Genomic DNA, 25,929 nt, shown 5'->3' on the forward strand with positions numbered 1-25,929 from the left:
CCTCCCATTCTGCCATCCAGTGAAATGTGTTCTCCCCTTTCTCCCCCTGGACTGTCCTTCTCCCTTCTCTTGGCCTTTGCACTTGGGTCCCCGTCTCTAGCACGGACTGCCTACTGACTTCTGCTTCATAGGCTCTCTCTACCAACAAAACTAAAACCCTTTCTCGATTGTCCAAGTGTTAATGCCTGCTCTCCCTCACTATGTTATATTTTTTGATCACGTTCTTTTTCTACTTATTCTGCATCTACCTATACGTGTACTTGGTGCCCTCTCCCCCATTAAAAGGTAAGCTACCTGAGAGGAGGGATTGTTTCTTTCTTTTTTTATCCCCCTCGTACATACCAGGCACTTAATAAATGCTTATTTATTGACTCAATGACATATTCTCAAGTGCAGTATTTTTGGAGAACATGCAAAAATTCATCAGAGTAGAACTTCTGTCTCTGTCATAAAAGCATCTTCTTTTCCCACTTGATTCTCAGGGGTTTTTCGTTGTGTCCATCTTGCTTCTCCATGCCCGGTCTGCCTACCCACCATCCAATCAGCTGCCAAGCCTCATCAGTTCTACTTTCTTCAATCTCTGAATTTGCCACCCTATTTCAGGCCTTTATCACCTCTCACTTGAAACATCAACAAGCATTTATTAAGTGCTTACTGTGTATAGGCACTGTGCTAAGTACTTTACAGTTATTACCTCATTTGATCTCCACCACAACCCTGGATGGTTGTTGTTGTCCAGTAATGTCTGACTCTTTGTGACCCCATTAGGGGTTTTCTTGGCAGAGATACCGGAATGGTTTGCCATTTCCTTCTTCAGCTCATTTGACAAATGAGGAAACTGAAGCAAACAAGGTTAAGTACCTTGCCTAAGGTCGCAGAGCTAGTAAGTGTCTGAAGTCAAATTTGAACTCATGAAGAGAAGTCTTTCGGATTCAGTGCTCTATCCACTGTACTACCAGCTTTTAAAATTTATTTAGTACCAAAATATATTGGCAGGGGCCCCTCTTCCACCTTGTTGGAGGGAGGAACTGCAACATCTTTCAACTTTAAGATTTTAGCATCCTCATTTAGAGGAAAAAATTGTATTTGTATTCTAGTTTAGTTTATTTAGTTTTATCTGGTTTATTTTACTTTAAATACACATTTTTCCAAACATGCTTATAATACATTCTATGGATTTTTAGACTAATATCTTCATCTGATAAATGTCAATGTCAGTGGAAAATCACTCTTTCCTTGCTGCCTTCACATTGAACCATAGGAAACAGTCATTTAAAAACTGCTGTTCATTTCTTTTCCTCATCAGTCCTATGTCTTTTGTTGGCAGATGAATGTGTGCTGTTTTAGGTAGCTCCTCTGCGGGTGAAGGGAAAACCCATAAAAACAATTACGTGTGTGTGTTTGGACTAAGAAGGAGGAGAAAAGTCAGGAAAATGCATTTACGGAAACATACTCCTGAATTACTCTCATTATAATAACCCATTTGGTGTCATAGCGTGACAGATTATAAACACTTACATCTAGTCTCAACTCAAGACAGATTTAAATAAAGTACTTCTGGCTATTGTGCAGGTCAGTGTGTTTAAATAACAAACCCCCAAATCATGCTTTTGACATTTAAAAGAGAGAGAAAATATTGTCGTTCTGTAGACCTGGCACAGATAAGCATAGGGCAATTTGGTCAGTACACTGTGATTTGTGAGTGCAGCCTAACACAGTCATTTTCACAGTGTGCAATGAGTAGCTACCTTAGCAATGTGTCAGCATAACAACAACAAAAATTCTTTTAAAATGTTTACCCCAATTACCCCCCTGAGATACTTCCGTGCATTTGCCTCCGCAGCCATTGTAGGTTAAGGTTCCAGAGAATCCGGGCAGCAGTAATTTATTACAGAAACCATATAGGCCTAAAGACCCACTGGAAATGAAAACCTAATGTTCACAACCCAAAGGGTCAAGCTACGACATATACTGTTTTTGAAAGAGCGTGTTTTGTTTTGGGAGAGGTCCTTTTTTGATTGGTTGGTTGGGTTTTTAATTTTGGGGGGACAGGTGTTTGTTTTGCTCTTTTTCCCCTCTCTCCCGCCCCCTCCCACTTTTACCTCAGATTCTTTGATCCCTAATGAGAAAATTAACTGTCATTTATTGGGCTTTCTTGTATTCATTTGCAGGATTTTGTTTGTTGCTATAGTTGGAGATTTTGGTCTACCCCACAGATGAAAATCACATCTGTAAAGTAGCTAATGTATAATAAAGTCAAGTTAGCAGCCTTCTGAAGTTAGAATGAATAGAAGCTTTTCATCTTGAGTCGCATAAATCACCCATTGCAGCAATGATCAGTAAGGCCCTGAAGTGCTCAGTTGTTCACAGATGTCATGTTCCCTTCCATAAAATAATTTGCTCCCAATTTCTGAAACTCAGCAGTTTGTGCTATATTATGGTTGTCGTTTGTTGTCTTCCATTGTGCCCTCTCTTGCTTCTTCACGTTCGCCGATGATTTTTTGGCAAACTCCTTGAAAGCTATATTTATGAGCACACATTTAGTGATAGTAGTCAATCTCCGTTTTCATCTGTGATTGACCCACAGGAATCATTGGGGGTTAGTGACATATACTTTTCTCAGGACCTCCTACATTCCTAAGAATTGTCCAAACCGAAGGGATAAACCTCATTCTTGAAAAAAGGTTGACAAGGATCTAATAAATAATTTTGCTTTCACTCCTCATTACTTGCCTACCACCATGTCCCTTATCCTATTCTTGAAAAGGATATGGAAACACACACACACACACACAGAGCAAGGAGTACCCAGTTTCTTTGCCATTATATACTGTTGTCTCCCATTTCTAGGGGATGACCCAGCTGAAGGTCACTGAGGGGAGCAAGGCCTTCATATGACTGTAGCCTTCAGCTAATGCTAGCTGCAGTCCATAACTGGTACACATCACAGACTACCAAAAATTTTTTCTTTTATTAATTTTGTATCTAGTTTAATAGCTCTAAAAATTCTTCTTTTATCCTGGCATTTCTTTACTTAAAAAAGATCAAATTATGTTAAATGACTATAATGGGAAAACTGGACTTAATAAGCATAATGGATTTTTAATATCATTTAGTAGGAGAATAAGTGTCAGCAGTTAACAAAAAAAAAAAAATTAGGACTGACCATGCACTGGATAATGTGGTGGCATAAATTTATTCTCTTGTCTCAGGGTGATTAAGACTCTTTTTTCCTCTCTTCTCTTCCACCTTCCCCTCCTTTTATTAAGTTGTAAATCCTAATGAAATGCTTCAATAACAAAGTAAAAAAGCAAAAGAATGAGAGGATATCCAGAGGAGTCTGGCTTGTAGTGTACTGTGGTATTTGAAACGGAAAAGAGGCGTTAAGAGTTGAGCCTTGTGAGAAGGCTATTCGACTTCGGGAGATGATCAAATGAAGTATAAGCCAAAGTTCAGTCATGCAATGAGATTTATTAAATATGGAATAAACTGGAAGAGGGATTAATTCCTTTTAGCAGTGAACAGATCTATATATGAAATGCCCACCTAGACAACATACATAGTAACACCAGATCCTGCCTGTTTTATTTAACATGCTAAATGATCTTGTAGGCAGCTTCCTTTCTTTGTAATGCTGGTGATTGAAGGACCTTATTAGTAGATATACTCTAGCTTCCATCTTTAGATGACTTCAACATAGGAAAATTCACACACTCCACTGGGGTAGACAAGTGGTGACCTTCCCAATTAAAATGGTGGCCCCCACCTAGCCCATGCCCTGGAAATAGGAGCAGCAGAGTATAGTGACATGGAAATTGTCCTGGAAAATGCTAGGAGAGCAACCTTCCTAAGGGCAGAAATTTTATCCTAATAACTTACCATCCAGATTGCCTTAAACACTGTATTTTAGATAGATAAATAGATACTTACAGATATTTTTTAATATATAGATATAGATATTATAGATATATGTTCTATGTGTATTTATAGATGTCATATGTATGCAAACATGCATATAACATCTATAAATATATAATTGACTCTTAGCTAGATAAATAATTTATATTACATGTTTATGTTATATAATTTTACATATGTTTATATAATTTGCTCCTCACAGTAACCATTTGAGATAGGTTATATACCCATTTTACAGATAAAGAAACTAAGGTATAGAAAGATTAAGGGAATTACTTTCAAGGGGGTTCTGTTTTTAGCGATGGGAACCGGGATATAAACACAGGTGTATTAACTCCCAGTTTCTTGTTCTTTAGTATTTGTTGTTTAGTATTTACCAACACTCACTAAAATCAGCAAGCATTTTAATAAATAAGGAAACTGAGGCCTGGAGGAGTTAAAATGACTTATCCTCCATTTTAAAGTGAGGGATCTACCTTAGAGGTCTCCTTTTCCACTGCAGTACCTGTCCTCACCCTGTTCCCACCCCCGTCCCCCCTCTGGAGCTGCTGATGTTACAGCCTTCATCAGAATCCAGCCCCTTCCTTGGAAAGCTCAGTGCTTGGGGCTACTATTAACAACATAATTCAATTACTTTATGGATTCAAAAGAATTTTACAGGCTAGCCAGGGAACATAACCCTTATTTATGGCATTATCTTTGTAAGGGAAATGTGTCCCAAGTTCCGACAACTAATTTACAAATGAACTTTTGGAACACACCCCATTCCTAAATTGAGGACTGCATGTACACTATTCATTTCCCTAAGAAAAACAGGAGGTAAATCCTCAAGCATACCATTTGTCTTATTTTATGACAGCTGCTTAAAGGTATCAACCTTCTTTGAATAAAAACATCAAAGAAGCAGACCAAATATTTTTGAGTTAACTCCAAAAACCGGCACGATGATGCTCTGACCTTAAGCGTATAGAAGTGTTTAGCAGCTGCTGTGAAACATATTTATAAGTGTTTAGTGACCTGGAGGTTAATCAGAATGAGTGTGGTGATCTCAGCTCAGTTCCTAATGGACTATACTTTGTATTATTCCACTGATTCAGCACAGTTTGTCACAGTCAGGCAGTCTTTAATCAAAGAAGCTTATCAATGGAATAGAGAGGGAAAGAAGACTGACTCATTTCTTCCCAAACCCCTCCCTGGCCACCCTCTCAGCCCCCTAACATCATTCTTTGGTCATCACTAAGCAGTAGTTGGTGAAAGACTGATTTTTACAATACTTTGAAAAAGAAAATAAATTTGAAAGGTTTGCAAAAATCGTAAATTTAAAAACACATAGCAAAACCCTCAATTTTCCAAAATTTCACTCATTGTCATTGGATTTTTTTTTTTTTTTTTATGCAACAAATGGTCTACATCACTTTAACTTTTATTGCAATCTAGAAACGTTAATGCTTCAGCTGAAATTAAATGCAGGCATTAAAGTTGCAGACACTGGCTTTTAAAACTTAGTTTATCCTGATGGCTATCGATAGCATTTTTTAAATTGTTTGCTTACATAGAAAGAGACACCGATTGCCATCCTCATCTTTCATTTTTGTGCTTTAATTTCTGAAGATTTGTCACATCAACTCTATTCATGAGATAAAACAGCCCTATCCAAAATTTGAAAAGTTTTTTTTTTTTTAAAGATACAATATTTACATAAGAAAGCTTGACTCTTATGCTAGAAGCTTTTAAAGTTGTTGCCACATGGCCATGGTCTTTCTTTTGGCTTTGTAATTTTTCCTGAGGGAGTTGTACCACTGTGCAATTTAAATTCCTTCCCCCCCCCCCCATCTCATTATAAGCAGTCAGAGAAATGACACTATGATGGTGTCTCCTTCATATCAAAGAATACCCTTTGCTTTTTTCACAGGGAAGAGAAGCTTGTCTTCAACAGAGCAAAGAACAAAATAACTTTTTTAGGGGGTCTAGGTGATGGGAGAAACTTTAGACAATATTGGACTGCTCTTTAGGAGAAATTTATAGAGTGACCAAAAAAAAAGTAGAAGAAACCATTTCCTAAACTATACCACTCATAATTCTGCTCAAAAAATGCTGAAAATCAAGTTCTTTTACTATATCATTTTTTAAGTGTTAAATCATCAGAATTACATTTTTTAAAAGAAAAAAGTGATTTTGTAAATAAATGTCCTTGTGTGTTACATCTGAAAATCTGGAAACATTATGGCAAGTAAGCACATGGCAAGGTCAAATAAATTAATTTCTCAAAATAACTCCTTTTTTTCTTTCTGAGGCGGGGCAGGGCTTTCAAGAGGCTACTCAGTATTTGTAATCAGGAATCAGATGGGTTTGTCTTGGTTTGTAATAGAACTTTGTTTTGCTTCCGACATTTTTCTTGAGATTTTGCATCTCCCCTTCCCTTATTTGTCTCCTGTCCATTCTTTCTAGTTCTGAACATCCTGAAACACTTAATGACTGACACTTAAAAATTTAATAAGTATTATCCTGAAAAACCTTGTAAAGTAGATATTAATGCAAGTAATGTTATCTTCATTTTATAAATAAGGAAACAAATATGTAGAGATTAAGTGATCTACCCAGAGGTACGTAGCTAGTACATTTTGAAACCTGGATTTGAATTCAGGATTTCTGACTCTGAGAACCATATTCTTTCTTAAAACTTGTCTCTTTATATCACCTGTGTGAAGAAATCTCATTTAAAATTATTAATACTTTATAAAACTTAATAATTACCCGTAGATTTCCTCTCACCAACCCCTTCTTCACCATCGCTACTGCAAAAAAGTAGAGGTAAAAATGACTGCTCTTGCTTCTGCAGCAGGTGAATTATCATGGATAATCACAATGTTAAGCTTCTCTTGTGTTTGATAAGGCAGGTGTTGTCAACATGCCTGTGTCTGTGCTTTCTCTTTCATAGGCAAGGCAGTTTTCCTGGCATGAATCAAAGTGGACTTATGGGCTCCAGCTCTCCTTACAGCCAGCCCATGAACAACAGTTCCAGCCTGATGAACCCACAAGCCCCTCCTTACAGCATGACCCCCAACATGGTGAATAGTTCAACAGGTAATAATGTGAAACAGTACGTATGATTATTGAAAGCAGTACACCTCTTCAGGAAACTCCTGATCTTTTAAAAAAAAATCTTTCTAGGTTTCACCAACACGTATAAAAAAGACATTGAATATTTTGATGACTTGAAGAAAATCCTGCATTTCTGCTTTCTGGAAATCTGAACAATGAACATATATCTGGGTAGCAAACAGAACCTCTTTACGTCCTTAAAACTAGGGGGTCCAATATTTAACTAATGTTTCATAAATTACTTGTTCATTTTGTTTTTATTGGTAAAGCATATTCATGTCTTTTAGCTAGGACAGTACATCAGGAACTAAGTGGATAATTTCTTTCTAAGTTCTCTTTTTATTTGTCAAAATTAAAGTTGTTGCAGAAACTTATGGTGGACTCCATAATAAGACCCTTGCTTATGCTGTATGTCATGTAGGAGAAATACATTTAAAAATTCAGTTTCTAAAGAATTATTGTGAAAGGTCAAAAAGGGGGGAAATTTTTTTAAACTTGAAAAAGCACCTTTTAAACAAAAAGGCGGAGTCTTCAATACTATTTCTATTCTACTATTGAAAAAATTATATGTAATATTTTTTAAATTATATATTTTTTTATTCTCAATTCAACCCATTTGAATTTCTAACTGCTGAAATCTAACAAGGTCACATCCCATTAATAGAAGAAGACAAATTCTTTCAGTCAGGTGAAATGCAGAGTTTCTGAGCTGTTTAGCAAAAACTCTACAAAATCTTAATACATGTGAAGTTCTAAAACCACTCCTTCAGCCACCCCATGCTTACTATCTATGGATGAAGAACGTTTCTATTCTAGACATGAAAGTTCACTACATTTCAACTATGAATTATATTTTGTACTTTGAAAGATCACATTGGTAGATGGAATTATTCTCCTTTTAGGTGACAGATTGTAACTTAACCTGCTGTTGTTAACTTCACTGTGCTTTGTAATAGGTCAAAGAAAAACACGGTGGAATTAAAGGTTGAGGTCTCTTGGAATTCACATTCTTTCACATCTTTGCCTTCCGGGCCTTTACCGTTAGCCTCACAATAAGGGAGAGATGGACAATGAATTCCCAACATGATGTATCTCATTTAAAGTTTTGAGCTCTAGTTTTCAAGGGTCTAGTTTAAATGTAGTATTGCTGAGTGATTTCTTCTTTAAACGTTTGCTCTTAGTAGGAATGAAAGAATGGAACCAATTGGTCAAAACAAAAGTGTTAGGTTTTAGGAGTTTGTTTTTTTAAATAAATAAATAGACCCTTCTTAATGTTGAACAAGAAGCCATTAGTTTGTCACAGAAACATACTTTCACATTTGAGATGGAAAGTGAAAAGCTATTGAGCAGTGGCCCTTTAGGAAAAGGTTTACTTTTCCCTCTACTAGTGCTGTCCCAGGTAATGTTGTAGTTGGGTTTTGTTGTTATATGTTTTGTCTGGCTTGCTGAAATAAAATTACTTCTGAGCATTGAAACTGCACTATAAATTCTGATGCGCTATTAACAGTAGTCATTTTCCCCCTTTTTTCTTTGGCCCCCAGAGCCGCAAAAATAACCCACAACAAACAGATGGCACAGTGCCCTGCCTAAGAAGATTTATGTATTCCTGAGGAATAACCAGTTTAAAGGAAGATTCACAGAGAGGGGTGTTTTTTTTTTTCTCCTGTTCAGATAATTCAGCCATTCGTTATTTCATACAGAGGAAATCTGTTCAATGCAAGGCCATTTATCCTCCCAGTCTTTTGTATGGGATAGTCATACACTTTTTATTGCATTGTGCATCTTGAAATATTGGATTTTTAATAATTTAAACATTTATCAAATTTTTTTTGCCTGCCCATTGGTGCAATTTTGTTTCAGCTTTATTAATTAAAAGGCTACCTGATGGAAAGCAGAGTAATTATAAGATGTACCAGGAGTATTATGTGTTTAACATTTCCTTTGTATCTGTATACATTCTTGGATGTGGATTGTGTTGAAATTTCTGAGAGAGAACAGAAAGGACAAAAAGAAACTTGGAACATAACGTTGCAAATGTTAGTTTTGATTAAGAAATGAACATAAATTCTGTTAATGGGGGACAGAGATTAATTCTTCCAGTCCCAGAATGGCAGAGATCAGTACATCAGTCTTTTTGCCAAAGGCACAAGGGGATGGGCTGTTAGTGATAGCAGAAAAGCAGTTTCTGTTTCAAAGGGCACATTTAAAGAAAGGAAGGCATACCCAAAATTCCAGAAATAGGATTTTCCTGGATAGTGGCTTAGGGGACTGACACTCCAGCCATCTCTTTGCTCAGTTAAAACTAATGCACTTCAGATAGTGTACAGGGCAAAAAAAAAAAAAAAAAGCCTCTTGTGTAGTGACAAATTGTTACAGGCTTCAGTGAGCAAGTAATTATTTAAATAGAGTCAGTGTGAGTACAAATGTGACAACTATTTCTTCACTTATAATGCCAGGGGGAGAAGTATGGTAAGCAGTAGGGAATTTTTCCCCCTATAAAGGAGGCATTTTTACCATTTGAGGGGAAAAACATAATTGTTAATAGTCAAGACAAAATTGCAAGTCCTTTGAACCTTGTTATATACAACCTTGTATAACACTTACATTGATCAGTTTCTGTTTATTTGTATTTAGTTTTATAGTGTTCATTAATTGGAGTCTTGTCTGAATATAAGCTATCATCTTAAATTAAGTTCTATCTGAATTCCACAAATGTAGTTCCCATCTGTGGTTCAGCACTTGGCGCTCAAAAGTCACCTCATATGTACCAAGTAGAGCATGCTTTCATCATGGTAACTTACAGATAGTAAATAAACCATACTATAGACATGTGCCTCTGTAGCTGAGCCATCTTCTGGTATGGAACCACTTACTCATGCCTTTCAATGCACTGCATCTCAACACTTACCAAAGCTCTTTTCAGATCTAAACATGACGTAAAATGTTGAATGACTTAAGTCACCCTCTGTTAGAAAAACTCAAGCTCATTCTATCATCATGTCTCTGGTGTCTCATGGAGGAGGCAATCATGACCACTAGCTTTGCACACCCAGAGACGCTTCTCCTTTTCTGGTGCTTATCATGTGCTTTGAAATAAGAAACAAGTCTGTCAGTAGGATATGAATCTCTGAGAGGATACATAATGATTTTCATCTTAAGGCCGCCAAGTATCTCTTGTAAAGGAGGTCGCCAGATTATTTCCAAGTAGTTTGATATCTCACCCCCCTCAAAAAAAAAAATTGAAAGAAAAGGTACTTGATGACAAATGAACTTCAGTACGAAGGTAAACCACTTGATTAAACATGGGGATGAAACCTCTTACCCCAAAGGGAACATAAATGTGCTGATACATGGAGTGTGTTAGTGTAGAAAAGAAGACAGGTTTTTTCCATTGCCTGCTGATCCAGTGAGGGAGAAATTTTTCTCCAGGGCTATCCTGGCTTCTTTGTAAGCAATACGTTAGCTTTAGACTATGCGACTTTATATTTACCACATAAAAATAGATGAGAGGCACATACGCACAAAGACAGGCCCTTTCTGTGTTTTCAGAAGGAAGGAATAAAATATTTTTGCAGAATATAGTATGTTGTATTATTGTCCATGAAAAGAAAAGAATGTTCTGTGCATTTCCAGGCCTGTTGCACCATCTTAAGGGAATGCTGTTGTAGCCTTGAGGGGGAGTCATGGGAGTTGGGAAGGAATGAGTGTTTAGCTTCAGTTTTACTCATGTCTTATATTCTTTATGGTCTTTTTGAATACATTAAATCCAGTGTGGAACAACTACTTTAGGACCTTGACCCACACTTTCTTTATGAAATCATTCTAGCTCTTAAATTTCAGTGGTAAAGCCAGAGGCTGGTACTTGAAACCCGGTCACTGAATGCATATGGCACTTTTTTGCAGTTAGAAAATTTTTACTGTCCTTTTTTATGCGTGCATTTTACATACTAGATTACTTGTGTCGATAGCATAAGGGGGATGGTGCCTTGATTTAACACACCTTTATAATGGTGGTGGTCTTTCTCTTCTGGGAAAGGGGAAAAACAGTTCCCCTGGAGTACCATTACCCTGGGAACCTTAAGGATGTTTGCAGTGATTCACTGAGAATTCTGGTAAGAAGTCACGAATAAGCATTTCAGTAGAAAGCACTTATACAGTCCACAGTAAGGAAAGATCATGCTATCCATTTCACAAAAATACAATTTACATTTCAAGGCAGGTGTACTAATTATGGCACAATACTCAAAATTAAACTGTATTCTAGTTCATCCTTCTCAAAATAAGAAATTGGAGCAACTGGAATATTCCTCTATTTTGATACCTGTTAACTTACTGTCATAAGCATAGTAAAAGGCAAAAAAAAAAAAACCTGGGAAAACTCAGACTAAAGTAGATGTTTTAATTAATCTATGCTAATTTAAGTTGTTATTATGTCAATAAAATTTAATACATAGACCATTTATGGCAAGTAGTACCATGTTTCAAATTTTATAATTGGTTGATGTTGAAAGAATTAAACTATAACCTGAGAAAAAATGGACTTGTAGAAGGAAATGCCTCCATGATCTTACCACCCTGTAAAAGTCTGGAATTAAATTTACTGCCCTTTCTATGATTTCCATTCAGTGAATAAGTAGCAAGGCTGTCTTTTACAGTATACACTTGGACACATAGAAGCCTCGCCTCCTGCATAGTCACCCTGCCTTCTTCTTCCCACAAGAAAGGGTGTTTCTTTAATGTACAGACTTAACTAATTCATATCCCAATAGACCCCCCAGAGATAGTTTCCAAAGGATAAAAATGCACCAAAGTGATCCACTGCTCAGAACAGCCAGGCTTCTTGGTGTAATATCACTCAGCTGCTTTTTTGAGGTTTCACACACATTCACAAAAATAACAGCATTTTTAGCTGATCCCAATAGATTTTTCTCTGCAGCTGCATCACTTGAAAAAGCTTTTTGTTCCAGTTCTTAAAGTCTAAGTATTGAAAGTAATTTGGAGAGGGGAAAAAAAAGAAAAATATCTCAATTATGATTTGTGTGTGTTGTGATGACTTTAAGGACTGACTGGCCTGCAAATGGGCTTTGAAAAAGCAGCCCGCATAGCCATGGAAAATATAGGCCGCTCAGAGCTGAATATTGAACATGCCGTTGTAAACTCTCATGGCACGTGGCTGGGTAGGTTTTTTGGCAGACCTATGATCTCAACCTGCAGTGATGCTAAAGATATTAGCAAATTAGCACCAGAAAGCTTGCCAGCTTATTCACCAGAGTCCTGCTCACTCTCTCACTGCTGTAATTAAAACTAATTATTTTCTAAAACATAGTAATACATGAATATGTGCAATAATCATTTTGTAGTGGGCAATCTGTGAAGTAGTTTAAGGTTTGGTTTTTTTTTTGTTTTTGTTTTTGTTTTTATTTTGTTTTTTCATTTTCTTTTCCTTTTTCGGCACATTGTACTGCGTGTGTGCTGCCTGATTAGGGCCAACCTTGCCTTTTGCATAGAATATGAAATGTGTCCTGTGCGTTCACGCTCAGGTTCATTTCTTCTTTGTAAGTCGGGATTTTTTTCCCCCTGATTTCAGCCATAAATTTCGTCCCTACATCTCCTTTCCTCTTGTTATTCTCCTTTCTTCCTCATTCTTATTATCCCTTTCACACATCTGGTTTGGTGGTCTCCTCTGTAGTACCAGTAGCAACCCAGTTTGGCACAGCTGATTTTCCTAGTGAGGTGCTACAAGAATTCAGCTGTTATTCCCGAGACACTTGTACTGCTTCACTATTTGGTCCCACTTTTTCCTTTATAAAGAATATAACAAAATAAACCCACATTTTACCCTAAAAATAGCAGTTTGTATTTGCATCTTCTGTCAATAGTAGGCAGTTCTGAGGGGAATGAGTTCCATCCATGAGGTGGTAAAAGTCCGGATGGATATTAGTGAGTTCTGTGACCCTGTTGTTGGTAGAGGTTGCCTGTAACATGTATTCTGTATATTGAGCCTTATCTTAGTGTGAGTATGAATCTATGTCATTGGTCTCTTGGGAAGTGGTAAGCCAAGGTACCAAATCAGGCTGTGAGCCATTTCGCAAAAAATCAGGTTTTTTTTTCCCTTTAAAAAAAAAAATCACTTGTGTTTGTTCCTTAATTGTAACCGAGATTATGCAATGCAACAATATAGAAGTTGAAATATTATGGAATGTGATACTACAGTAGTTAATTTTATTAAATTATATATTTTTTTCAAACAGCAGATAACCACTTTTACTCCATCCCATTTAAACCCCCCTCTCCCCTCCGATTAAGAACAAATGAAAAACAAAACCCATTACAAACATGTATGGTCAAGCAGAACAGATTTCCACATTGGTCATGTCCCAAAAGATAGGTCTCAGACTTCACTCTGAGTCTGTCACTTCTCTGTCAGGAGGTGGATGCATATTTCATCATTAGTCCCCTCAAATTATTTTGCTGATCAGAGTTCATTAGTCTTCTAGTCTTTCAAAGTTGTTGTCCTTATATGGTAGTTCCATTCTCCAAGTATATAATATTCATATTCTCTCCACAATTTTACTAGTTAAAAGATTTGAGAAAATCTTAGTTTAGTATTTGTTTTGTGACCAGCTATGGCCTACTCCTTCTGTTGTTATGGCTATGAAAGAAAAATATGGATGGATGGATGGATGGATGGATGGATGGATGGATGGATGGATGGATGGATGGATAGATATTGATATGATAGGTAGATTACAACAGACAGAATGATATGATGATAGATATAATTTGGTCTTTAGCATGCAAAGACAATACTTTATTCTTGTCTGGTAAAGGATTGCAAGAATGTGTTACTATTTTCATTTCAAGGATACATGTTTTCCAAGGTTACATATTTTTTACTTCTTCAGGGGAAAATCGCGTGCCCCAGACTTCACTTCACAGCATGCATTAGCAGGCAGCACTGGCAAACCATATGTATAATTCTAAACTTTTTCTCCTGTTTTCGATTAGCATCTATGGGTCTTGCAGATATGATGTCACCTGGTGAGTCCAAATTGCCTGTGCCTCTCAAAACAGATGGTAAAGAAGAAGGCACTCCTCAGGCTGAGAGCAAGTCAAAGGTATTTCCTTCCTCTTGTGCACGTGGTGTTGGTTTGGCCGAGCAGGAGGCTGCCATGTTGTCCTTTCTTCTCTGGATCTGGCCTCTCCCTTTTTGTTTCCTTTTCATTTCGTTCTCTCCCGCATGTCTTTTCCATTTGTGTGCAACTTATTTGTTTTCTACTTTTTTTTTTCATGGTGTGGATCTGAAAGTTACTAGTTCTTATGGCATTTAACTCATGGGGGAGGAGGGAATAGGGAGTAAACCAGAGAAAGAAATGCTTGGGGGTTTGGGGGTGGGGGTAAAGGGTTCTTGCCTGGTTTCAAACTTGCAGCCATTTTTCTCTGCCTTTAGTTTATAGCTTCCTGTTTTGGCCGTCTCAGCAGCAACAACATACTTAATATTTTGCTTTCCCACCTTATTTGATAAATAAGGTGAACAGCTTTTTTTTTTCTTTCTTTCATAAGGGGAAACCCATGCTTAGCATTCCATGTTAGCTTGAAGTAAGCATGGTGGCTTAGTGGACCTTGTCCAAGCATCCAGCAAACTTACCAAGTTATACTAATTAAGAATGTTGTTTTACTACCTTTATATATTTATGTGTATGTGTCTGTGTCTGTATATGTCTTTATATATACATATTATATATAAAAATTGGTCAGTCTGTTTTACTGGATGTACTTTTTTGTTATTTTAAATAAAGTTTGCCCTGCCTTTGTCATATTTTTTTTTTTATTCCTCTACCACAGGATAGCTACAGCTCTCAGGGTATTTCTCAGCCCCCAACCCCAGGCAACCTGCCAGTCCCTTCCCCAATGTCCCCAAGCTCTGCTAGCATCTCCTCATTTCATGGAGATGAAAGTGATAGCATTAGCAGCCCAGGCTGGCCAAAGACTCCATCAAGCCCTGTAAGTGGCTCTGGTTTTTGTTTTGGTTTTTTGGGGATTTTTGGTAATTAATTCTATTTTAATGCTTGCTTGTTTGTTTGTTTAATTTTTAAAAAATTATAGTATTTATCCATGAAAGGATTATATTTACTTATAATATATTGTTAATAAACGAAAAAGTTTGTGTGCGTCATAGAAGTTTGAATTCTGATAGTTAAGTTGCTGTTGTAAGAGGCAAGCATTCTTCTCATGATTCACCTCTGAACAAAGCATGCTGAATGTGTTTATCAGGAGAATCAATTTTTGTTACTGGGTCCAAACTCCTTCACACAAGTGACTTCATTAAATGTTCGGTTCATTGTGCACTTAGAGAAGGTTTTTAAAATGAGGTGTTTCTTCCGTTATAGGAGAACTAATAGCAGCCATGGTGTAAATCACAAGCTTGGCATCTGAACTAAGTCTTTTATGGGCAGTTCAGCCTCTGAAACATCTTATTTCCAAATTGCCCTATCTTAAAATGCAGATATTACAATCTTGGGGCACAGTTTAGCATAATATCAGTTGTGCATTGTTTCAATCCGTTTGTCTGAAATGAACAAAAAAGGCTGGGGAAAAGTTAATGTGTGTGTATTTTTAGAATGCTACTTTTTAGATGAATAATGTTTACGTACATTACAGTCGGGTTAGGTAGAAAAATTTGTGTCCTGCACAGCAATGCAAATACCCTTGAAATTAAGCAGTGGTTGCCAGATGAAATACAAAGAACATAAATGTTAATGTAAGTTCAAGGGAATTTTTTTTTTAGTTTAAATATTCATTTGGCCATAGGTCTAGGACACTTTTTTCTCAATAGAAAAAATTAATTTTGTGCCCTTTCTGAAAGAATAATAGTTCTGTTATAACATTTTATTTTATATTCATATGAAGAATAAAAAGCACTTAAAACTTTAACATGCAATTACCTTATGAAGAAGTCTTAATTAACACCCTAATTTTTGTATGAAGAGCATAGCTCACGAAGAACAACTTCGAGATGATGAAGAATCTAACTGTAGATTCTGGCAGAATGGAAGCTGCTATTAATTATCTCATTAACTGATTTACACAGAGTGGAAGGTTAAAGGAATTGATTGTTCCAGAAATTGTTTATAGCATTCACATGGAGCTTCAACATAACCAGCATTTTCCTTTTTAGAGGAAGGAGATGGCCACACTCTTGGTCACCTTGTCCACAGAGACATGCTTTGTCTCCCAAACAATGGAGAAAAAATGGTCTTTAAACCTTCTAGGGAAAACTGATAGGAAGGGAAAAGAGTGCACCTCCTTAATTTTGATGTCTTTGTGTTATTTGCTTTGAGTCTCAGAAGGCAGCCAACATTGTGTTTTGTTTTTACATCTTCTCCCCTGTCCTTTTTTTTTTTTTTAAATATTTTAGAATCAGTAAAACTGTAAGCTTTCAAATGGAGTTTATACTCTATTTTTAAGAAATTGACCCAAGGTATGAAATCAAGAAGTTCATAATGATAGCCTTATAGACCTAATAGCTAATAGAATATACATAGATAGTTAGATCTATGTATTCCCAGCTCTCCCTTCATAGTAAGCTTAATGTACTATTACTTAATAGTTATGGTATCCCAATACAAGAACACTGGGTTGAAAATGAATTAAGACCCACAATTTTATCCTGCAGTCTAAGAATACTATGTCTTGTATTTATAGTGTGCTTTCTTTTTACTTTTTCAAAGCACATTACCTTGTGTTATTCACACCCATGCCACAAATTGTTACTATTTATAAAGGTTTATTTTATTTATAAGAGAATTCTTTGCCCTAGTGGTAGATAAAAAGACCTGAGAAGTAGTGTTCAGTAATGAAACCGGGTGAGAGAGTTTTCTGCACTCACAAAATGCCACTCTTTTGAATGAGATGTTTATTTAAGACGAGTACCAAAGTAGAGTAGATTATAAATGAAGTTCATAGAATTATCTCTATTATCAAATAATTGCAAATGTATGCAATTCATTAGTTCTACAACTGCAGACATTGTCCAGCATCTCATGTTTCCAACACCCCTTAATCTAAATAGAGAACTGAAACTCTAACAAGGGTCAGGATATTTAATGCAATGTTATATAATTAATGCATATTCTAAAAATGAAAAATTTACATTCATACACACAAATACATATATACACACCCAAAAAATTGATCACATGTCTGGTAGAGAATGCAAAAATGTTAGTTTACCTTTAGGAAGTGTTTAAAGTGTTGCAGACTTCATTTATGTTTATATTCCCTCTCCACTACCAAAAAAAAAAGATTGTAATAATATCTTACTGTAGTTTTACAATATCTTCTGGCTTTGCTTCTCCATATCAGACCAGGTCCTGAAAATGTAATAGTTTTCTTTGTTTGCTTTTTTTAATCAGGCCCCTGCCAACAGACATTAACTATTTCAAGGCATTTGGGTACAATTTAGGACACTGAAAAAGTAATTTGGTTAAATGCTACCTTAATGGCCTAAAAAGTTAACAGTCGCCCTGGAAAGAATCTAGTTTGCTTTACCTGCCTAACGAGGTATAATATATTTTATTTATGCCATGACTAAAATCCTAGCACCATGTTGAACCTGATAAATTTTGGCTTGGATTTGCTCTTTGCTTCCCCAAACTAATGCTTTTTTGGTGTGCTAAATTCTTAATGAGTATAATCACTAGTCAGTTAAATAAGCAGACTTAGAGGTGTCAACAGACACATTATAGTTATTTAGAGAACGTTATCTATTTGCAGGCTTCAGCCATTTCTTTTCTCTGATCATCATAACTCTTTCATATACACTCTGATAAATTAAGACCAAATATTTTTAATTCTATTTTTACCTGCATTTCAGTAATGTACATAACTTCACATTGATTTCCAGACCAAATTAAATTCACTTTTTAAAGTACAAAGACATTTTTATAATGATGCTATGAAAATATTTTTGCAAGAATTAAAATCTTTTTAAAAAACAAAAGCAACAGCATTTTTCTAATGAAAATCACCATCTTTGTGGCATTTTTCTAATCACATACGTAAGAAAAACATTTGATTTGCGCAGAGTTTATATGGCAGGTTGATGTAGGGGGTAAGGAGAGCCAAGATTAAAACTAAAAATTCATAATTGCTTGTCTGTGTTAGATTACTTGACCCCATCCCTTTAATGTCAGGATCATACTTTTTCCATGGAATGAGATGCTAATCATTGCCTGAAAAAAAAAAAACAGGCCACTCCCTAGTTGGACATTAGAGGAGCCTCGTCCTAAACTAGCAGTATACTATTGGAGCACATGAGCGGTTTATTGGTAAAGCTGTTTGGGGGGCCCATAGCTAAAAGCCAGCCTTTTCATTTCATCACTTTTATAATCCTTTATCAAGATTATGAATGAACAAACCCTCATTTGGAATGATCTAGAACAGAAGTCTATTGCCTTCAACATTCTCAGGGCAGCCAGAAGCAGATTGAAATATAATTGGGAAAGATTACCAAAATAAATAAAATACGATAGAACATAGATAATGTTAATATGTGGTTTTCTAAGTCAGTATGCTGCCTGCAGGTGTCCCTCTGTATAAGATCTAGTGGCCCCAATTTCTTTTCTGTGGTGATACTGGATTAGTATCTGGAATTTACTTTATTTTACCTTTTTAAATATGCCTTTGGGTAAGCAGTATGCTTACCATATGAATTTTTAGTTTTAATCTTGGCTTATGCTCTCTTGTATTTACACCAACTTAGAACTGGGACCTAAAAAAAAGTATGAGAATGTTGAAAGTAGGTACCACTCTCCAAAGTAGAAAGGAAAAGGGGGCAGGGGACACACACAGCTTTTTCCAACTAAAGTAGTTGTGCCTACCTAAGGTTTAAGTCCAGTCCCATTTTCATACCAACGACAAAATTTGTAAAAGCAAATCTATTTATTGTATTTTAATTGACCTATACTACACCCCCTATTTTTCCATATTTTCAACAATTTAACACCTTTTCATTAAATGACATTATGCTTAAACATTTCTAATGCTACTGATTGAGCAATTTTTAAAAAAAAACCTCCTTAATTAGGTAATAAGTTAATTGGATATGAAAGCACCCTCTTTTCTTAAAAGTTTAACTTCCTGTTTAGCATATACTTGGACTCCTGTGTCAGAGCCCACCTTTTACTGGGGTGTGATCATTCCAAACAGGGTATCACCTATTATTAGACTTCTGTTTTTTCTGACTTTTTTTTTTTTCCTTTGCTTTTTGGTGAGGCAGTTGGGGTTAAGTGACTTGCCCAGGGTCACACAGCCAGTGGCAAGTGTCTGGTCTGAGTTTGGATTTGAACTCAGGTCCTCCTGGCTTCAGGGCCAGTTCTCTATCCACTGCACCATCTAGCTACCCCTAGACTTCTGTTTTTTAGAGAGAAATGACAACATATTCTTAAACTAAAAAGATTCCAGTGAAATGTTTAACAATCTGAAAGATAATAGAACTGTGTTAGGAAGTATGTATTTTAAAACAGTGGCTGTTCCTAAGTAAGCTACCTTTTAAATCTTTTTTTGTCACGTACAATAATCCTCTTCCAAAGAACCCTTCGATAACAATTCAAAAGAACTTTTTGTGTTAGCTATCTGGAGTAGCAGGCCAGATACCACCAACATACAGCCAATCAGTTTCCTTGTTTAGATTATGTAGCCTATTTGTGCAGGCACCAGATTGGCCCAAAATGCACATCTGACATTTTAGTCTCCCAATTGGATAGCATAGAATACCAAGTACCCATGGTGTAAGTTAGATATTTGAACAAAGTGGATATGCATTACTGTTGTAATAATGGAAGCGCCAAATCTTCATTCCAGCTTGTACTGCTAGATGTACAATTGATAAAACATGGTATTTTTAGGGGGAAACAAATTTTTATACTAAAACAGAGAAATTGATTAGCAAAATTGTAACAATAACAATGCACATTTATAAAGATCTTGAGGCTTACAAAGTATTTTCCTCATAACAAACCTGTAAGGTAGGTGGTGCAAGCATTATTTCCTTCCATAGAGGGGAAAGAAAGATTTAAGTGACCAGGGTCACATAGCCAGTAAGAACTGAGACTCCAACTCAGGTCTTCTGGTTCTCAAAACCAATAGTCTTTCACTATGCCACATTACCCAACTAAATTTCAAGCTTGCCTCTACAGAGAATTCCTACTCTGAGACTCTGAAGCCCCCAGTTATATCTGTAGTTTTGTTCCCTACACTTGTTTTTCACTGCAAACTACATTATTAGCTTTATCGTCCCCATACTGGTACAAAGGAACACACACATATCCTCACACACCTGAGTTTAGCCACTCTAATCTCAACAATGGTCACCAATAAACATTTATGAAGGACCTACTATGGAGGGTCAGCTAGGTGGCGCAGTGGATAAAGCTCTGGCCTTGGAGTCAGGAGGACCTGAATTCAAATTCGGCCTCAGACACTTGACACTTATTAGATGTGTGAACCTGGGCAAGTCATTTTGCCTCACCAAAAAGAAAAAAAAAAAAACCTATGTGCCAGGCTCTGGGAATACAAAGAAAGGTAAAAGACAGTTCTTGCCATGGGGAGCTCACACTAATGGGAGAAGACAACATAAAAACAACTATGTACCGACAAAATATATACAGATAAATTGTAGATAATCAGCAGAGAGAAGATCCTAGCATTAAGTGTGTTAGAGAAGTTGGGATAACCTATCATAACAGGCCATTGAGTGAAGTGATGCTGTTTTGGTTGAGGGGAAGAAGGAAGGGAGCCCAGAAATTTGTTTTATTTGGAGTAAACCATAATTTGAGATCATAGATAGTAAATGTTGGTTTTTTCCCCATTTATTCAAAAAATGACATGAGGCATTATCAAAAACTTGCCTTCTGGGATTCAACGCTTTTCTATTAATGAGATAAAATTGTTTATTTTGTAAAAAGGGGAGTTTGGGCCCTTTAAAGTCAAATAAATTCTTAATTAAGAGAATGTTTTTTGTGCCTGAACTAGTAGCCTTCATTCCTAACTGTTGTGTGATAGCAGTAGTCTGTTTTATATCTTCTTCTTCTTATACGTGTTGTGAGTTCCTTACTTTTGTCTTACTCTCCCCTTTTCCCTCCTCCTGCCCTCACCCCACCTCCAAATGCACTCTTTGTGCTTTAGAAATCAAGCTCTTCTACAACCACTGGGGAGAAGATTACAAGAGTGTACGAGCTGGGAAATGAGCCGGAGCGCAGGCTGTGGGTGGACAGATACCTGACCTTCATGGAGGAGCGAGGCTCACCTGTGGCCAGTCTGCCAGCAGTGGGCAAAAAGCCTCTGGACCTGTTCAGACTCTATGTCTGCGTCAAAGAGATTGGAGGCTTGGCACAGGTAAGGAGAGACTAGGTCCTGATTTGGATAGTGCCTTGGGGGCAGGGAGGTTTACGCTCTCTGATTTTGTGTACCCTGTTATTTTATCCAAAGAATGACTTGGATGGAAGCTTCAGGGGCACACTGATCAAATCAGGTGACAAAGCTGGAAGAGATGGGTGGCTAATATGTCAGATGACAGGATCCAAAAATTTCAGCAGGCTCGAAAGATGGCTCCATGTTAATAAAATAACATTTAACTATGTAGTCTTTCACTTGAATTAAAACAATTCAACTTCACAAGTCTAAGGGTGGGCTAGAGATTTTGTTTCTAAATGATCTGGGTTTCTTTGCAGATTTCACTATGAATTCACAATGCCAACAAAGCTGATGCCATTTTAGGTTCTGTTAAGAGGCGTGGTATCAAAAGAAAGAGGTGTCAGGCTACATTTAGAGTACTGGGGTTAGTTTTGCATGCAGGCCCAAAGGAGAGACACCATGCCACCTGAGAACCATTGGAAACAACTTGAAATACTTAGCCTAGGTCATCATATGTCAAATGTTAATTAAGACTTTTTCTTCTTAGGTCCAGAGAGCAAAACTAGGGCCATTGGGTAGAAGCTATAATAAGACAGAAAACTTTCTAGCAATTAGAGCCAGCCACCCATCAGTTACTAGCAAGATAGTGGGTTTCTCCAAAACTAGAACTTTTCAAGTAAAGTCCAGACAACCACTTTTTAACCTCATTATAGAGGGGCCTCCTGTACAGATATAGACTGAACTAGACTAGATGGTCTTCTCATCCTCTTTCTAATTCTGAGATTCTGTGATTTTCCATCTGCTTCATTGTTCACCTGTGTTAAAAAAAAAAAATCCCAAAAGTCTTAGTGCAAATGGTAAGCTTTAAACTGCCCTGAAGAGTTTTGGGATACCCTGTGTATGCAATATATAGCTAATTTGCAAAGACGTGCAAATGAGAATGAAGGTAACATTCTTATGAAACAATGAGGACGGTGGCCTGAGTAAAGAGAAATGAACATGGTAATTTTGTGGGACAGTGTGGAGACCAGCCTGTCTGTAGAGGAATGTTTGAAAAGTCCATTGAGAAAACGGGCCAAGCTAGATCTTATTCAGTTGCTTGTGGCAGGCAAAGGAGTTAAGATTTGATAAGATGGAAAATGGAGAATCACTGAAGATTTTTAATCAGTTGTTGTTCAGTCATTTCAGTCATGTCTGATTCTTTGTGACCCCATTTGGGGTTTTCTGGCAAAGATACTGAAGTGATTTGCCATTTCCTTCTCTGGCTCATTTTACAAATGAGAAAATTGACTTGTCCAGAGTCCCAGAGCTAGTAAGTGTCTGAGACCAGATTTGAACTCAGGTAGAGGAGTCTTCCTGACTCCAAGGATTCTATCCACTACATTACCTAGCTACCCTTTTTTTGTTTGTTTGTAAATCAGTAGAGTGATCAGTCTGGCACACTATAATGGATAGATTGAAGGGAGCCCGAGGTCATACATGGGGGACTCCAAGTATTACAGTAATCTAGGCAAATGAAGAGGAATAGATGTATGCAAAATGCATCTTGAAGGAAGAATTAATTGGTAAGACTTGGTCACTGCTAGATGTAGGGCATAAATAAGGGGCATCAATCAAAGCTAACACCTGGTTTCTAGCCTTGGGTGACAGGGAATATGATTTGTACTATTGATAGAAACAGAAAAATAGAAGAAACTGGTTTTTTTTTTTTCAGAGAGAGAAAGCGAACGCTGAGGTACTATTACATAAAGACTCTAGGTAAAGCCTGTGATTATTGGGCCATCAAAGGCCAAAAAAAAAAAATGTTCATGAGTAGATTTCAGTAGAAGTCAAGGTAAGGAAAATAAACATATGAAGGTTAGGATTCTGAGATTTCTTTCTGATTTTTTTGTGTTGTTCATTTTTATGACTATTTTAAACCCTTCTTGTGGTTGTTTTCAAAATAATTCCTGGAATCAGTATTTGAATTGAGGAATATAAAATTTGAAGTTTTAAAAATCTTCAGATCATTACCATTTAGGTTTAAGTGGAATGAAGAGTAGCATTTTAGTCATGGAAGCTTAAAAAAAATATCAAAGCCCTCTCAGGAACCCCCTTTCCCTTCTCCATTTCCCCACCCCAATTCTTCAGCTACATTCTTTTGAGACTTCTAAAGTATACCTATAGACTAGAGAAATAATAGACTTTGCCCATAAATAAATGTAGAAATTGTTGAAACACCTCACCCAAGCTCTTTCAACAGTGTGTATAACCAACTTAAACCTACAAAGGGGAGTCCTTGCTGGCTTAGCTAATGAGGCTTATTTGAATGTAGCTGGATGGCACAGTGGTGGAGAACTGGGCTGGCACTGCCCTCCTCCTGGCATGATCCCTACCTAGTGGGCCATCGGATATGGTTGGGAGCAGGTGCTGCATATTTATCAGTTCACAGCTTTGCATTTCAGGGTGTCCCAAGCAGCGTTCTGTTTACCATTTCTGAGGCAATCCACAGGCCTGCTGTTTGTAGCCTTGGTTTAAATGCCAAAATACTGGGCATTTAGACATTGAGCATTTCTGTGAGCATTATGCAGTTTGTTCATTATGCACCACTTAGAGCTAAGTAAATGGATATAAAGAGCTTTGTGACAAGGTTTGCATCCTAAAATTTAGTATTTTATGAGAAACTGTTTCCTTAACCCTTCAAATGCTATTGGGTATAACAGGTATATCAAAAGGGCAAATATTCTCCAAGTTGTTTGCAAATCCTCATGTTTTATTTATTCATTTGAATAACCTTTCACAACTCTGCTCCCTAGAGGCACCTAAAAGGTTAAAACATTACCTAAACTTTTTTTAATCATGATTTTCCTTGCAATTATATTCCTCTTTGGCCTAAATTTAAAAGAAGCCCACCATTTCTTGGTTCCTCATGATTGGGGGGGGGGGTATAGTAGCAATTCCCTCCAGAAGCATAAATTGTACCCACCAACCACACTTAAGCTGACAGTTCTAATAGGGCCCAACTCAGTGCATTAAATGGTATGTCACTGTGTCTTAAAGTTACAGTTATTTACTAAAGGGGCCCAATTCCTGGTGTATCTTGTCTTCAGTAAGGCATTGATCAATCCCCCAAGAAAGCCTCAAGTGGCAGGACATGAGCCAGGAATTACAGGCTCATCCTTCTGGCAGCTCTTGGCTATTTGGGAGGAAAAACTGTTTTTTCATATCAATGCTCAAACGCTTAAATTGCAGAATAGTGCTAGTGTTATTGCTTTTTTAAATTAGTTTTTAGAACTTTTTTTTTTTAATTAGAAGAGGGCGGGGGTGTGAGAGCATACATTTGTTCAGAGATAAATTGCTCGCTAGGAGCAGCGCAAGCCTTGGATGAGTGCAAAGCATTAGAAGAAGCACCAGGCAGAAGACTCAACAAGCAAAGCTTTTTATGTAGCTATCAGCAGGTTCCTTAATGGTTTTATAACTGTAAATGCTGTCTATGCACTACTGAGTGGGAGTAATGAGCATTAGTTAAAAGAGGCAAATAAAAAAAAAAAGTAAACCAAGACGTTAAGTGCCTTTTTTTCTTTCTTTCTTTCTTTCTTTTTTTCTTTTTTTTGGTCTCCTGGTTTTAAACAAGCCACTTTGCTACAAACCAATGATCTTGCCATTTATTTTGCCTAGGTTAATAAAAACAAAAAGTGGCGCGAGCTGGCCACCAACCTGAATGTGGGCACTTCTAGCAGCGCAGCCAGCTCCCTGAAAAAGCAGTATATTCAGTACCTGTTTGCCTTTGAGTGCAAGATTGAAAGAGGGGAGGAGCCCCCTCCCGAAGTCTTCAGCACTGGAGATACTAAGAAACAAGCTAAGATTCAGCCGCCATCTCCTGGTAAGTAGTAGAACTACAGTCATTTGTATAGCAATAAAGATTAAAACAAGGATGGTTGATTACCACTGAATCACAATGGAGCACCCAGAATGTGTTAGATGCCATACTCCCAAAAGACAAAGTCTTTACTTTTGGCAAGTGTGTATGACAATAAACTAGATGAAAAAGTGAAATGAGTACATTTTCCCACATTATATCGGTTGTGATCTAGAGGTTGTGTTCTTCGATTTTAGAATATGAGATTTTTTTTGGTAGTTTTAGTTTATTTTATTTTCTGTTTAATCTAAATCCTGAGGAAATGATATGGAGCAGAGAAGTCAAGCAAATGCCTAGAATGCCCACCATTCCTGGTGAGGCCCAACCAAATTAAAATGTAATTGAAAAATATTTAACAACATAAATAAAAATAGAGTGGAACATGGATAATGTTAAGAGATGGTTTTCTCAATCAGTATACTATCCTCAGGGATCCTTATATAGGGGTTTAGTACCTCCCCACCTCCTTTTCTATTTGATTTTGATACCGGTGGTGTGAAGAGAGCCTAAGAATTTGTAATCTGGGAGTAGTTCACAGTTTGATGCCACAGGCTCTGGAGTAATAGATTAATAGACTCTGTGGTAATAGGTTAATA

At 36.9% G+C, this 25,929-nt stretch overlaps 1 protein-coding gene across 1 annotated transcript in view; it reads left to right on the top strand.

Moving 5' to 3' along the window:
- The window catches only part of LOC114031461 (AT-rich interactive domain-containing protein 1B-like), a 550,161-nt gene that overhangs the window by 500,636 nt on the left and 23,596 nt on the right, over positions 1-25,929 (top strand). The window contains 5 exon segments of the mRNA XM_027846530.1: positions 6,857-7,002; positions 14,029-14,138; positions 14,866-15,024; positions 21,208-21,417; positions 25,093-25,297. Coding sequence (XP_027702331.1) covers positions 6,857-7,002; positions 14,029-14,138; positions 14,866-15,024; positions 21,208-21,417; positions 25,093-25,297 — 830 coding nt within the window.

The sequence above is a fragment of the Vombatus ursinus genome, unplaced genomic scaffold, assembly GCF_900497805.2.
Source record: "Vombatus ursinus unplaced genomic scaffold, bare-nosed wombat genome assembly UNPS02015175.1, whole genome shotgun sequence".
In the NCBI taxonomy this organism is placed as follows: domain Eukaryota; kingdom Metazoa; phylum Chordata; class Mammalia; order Diprotodontia; family Vombatidae; genus Vombatus; species Vombatus ursinus.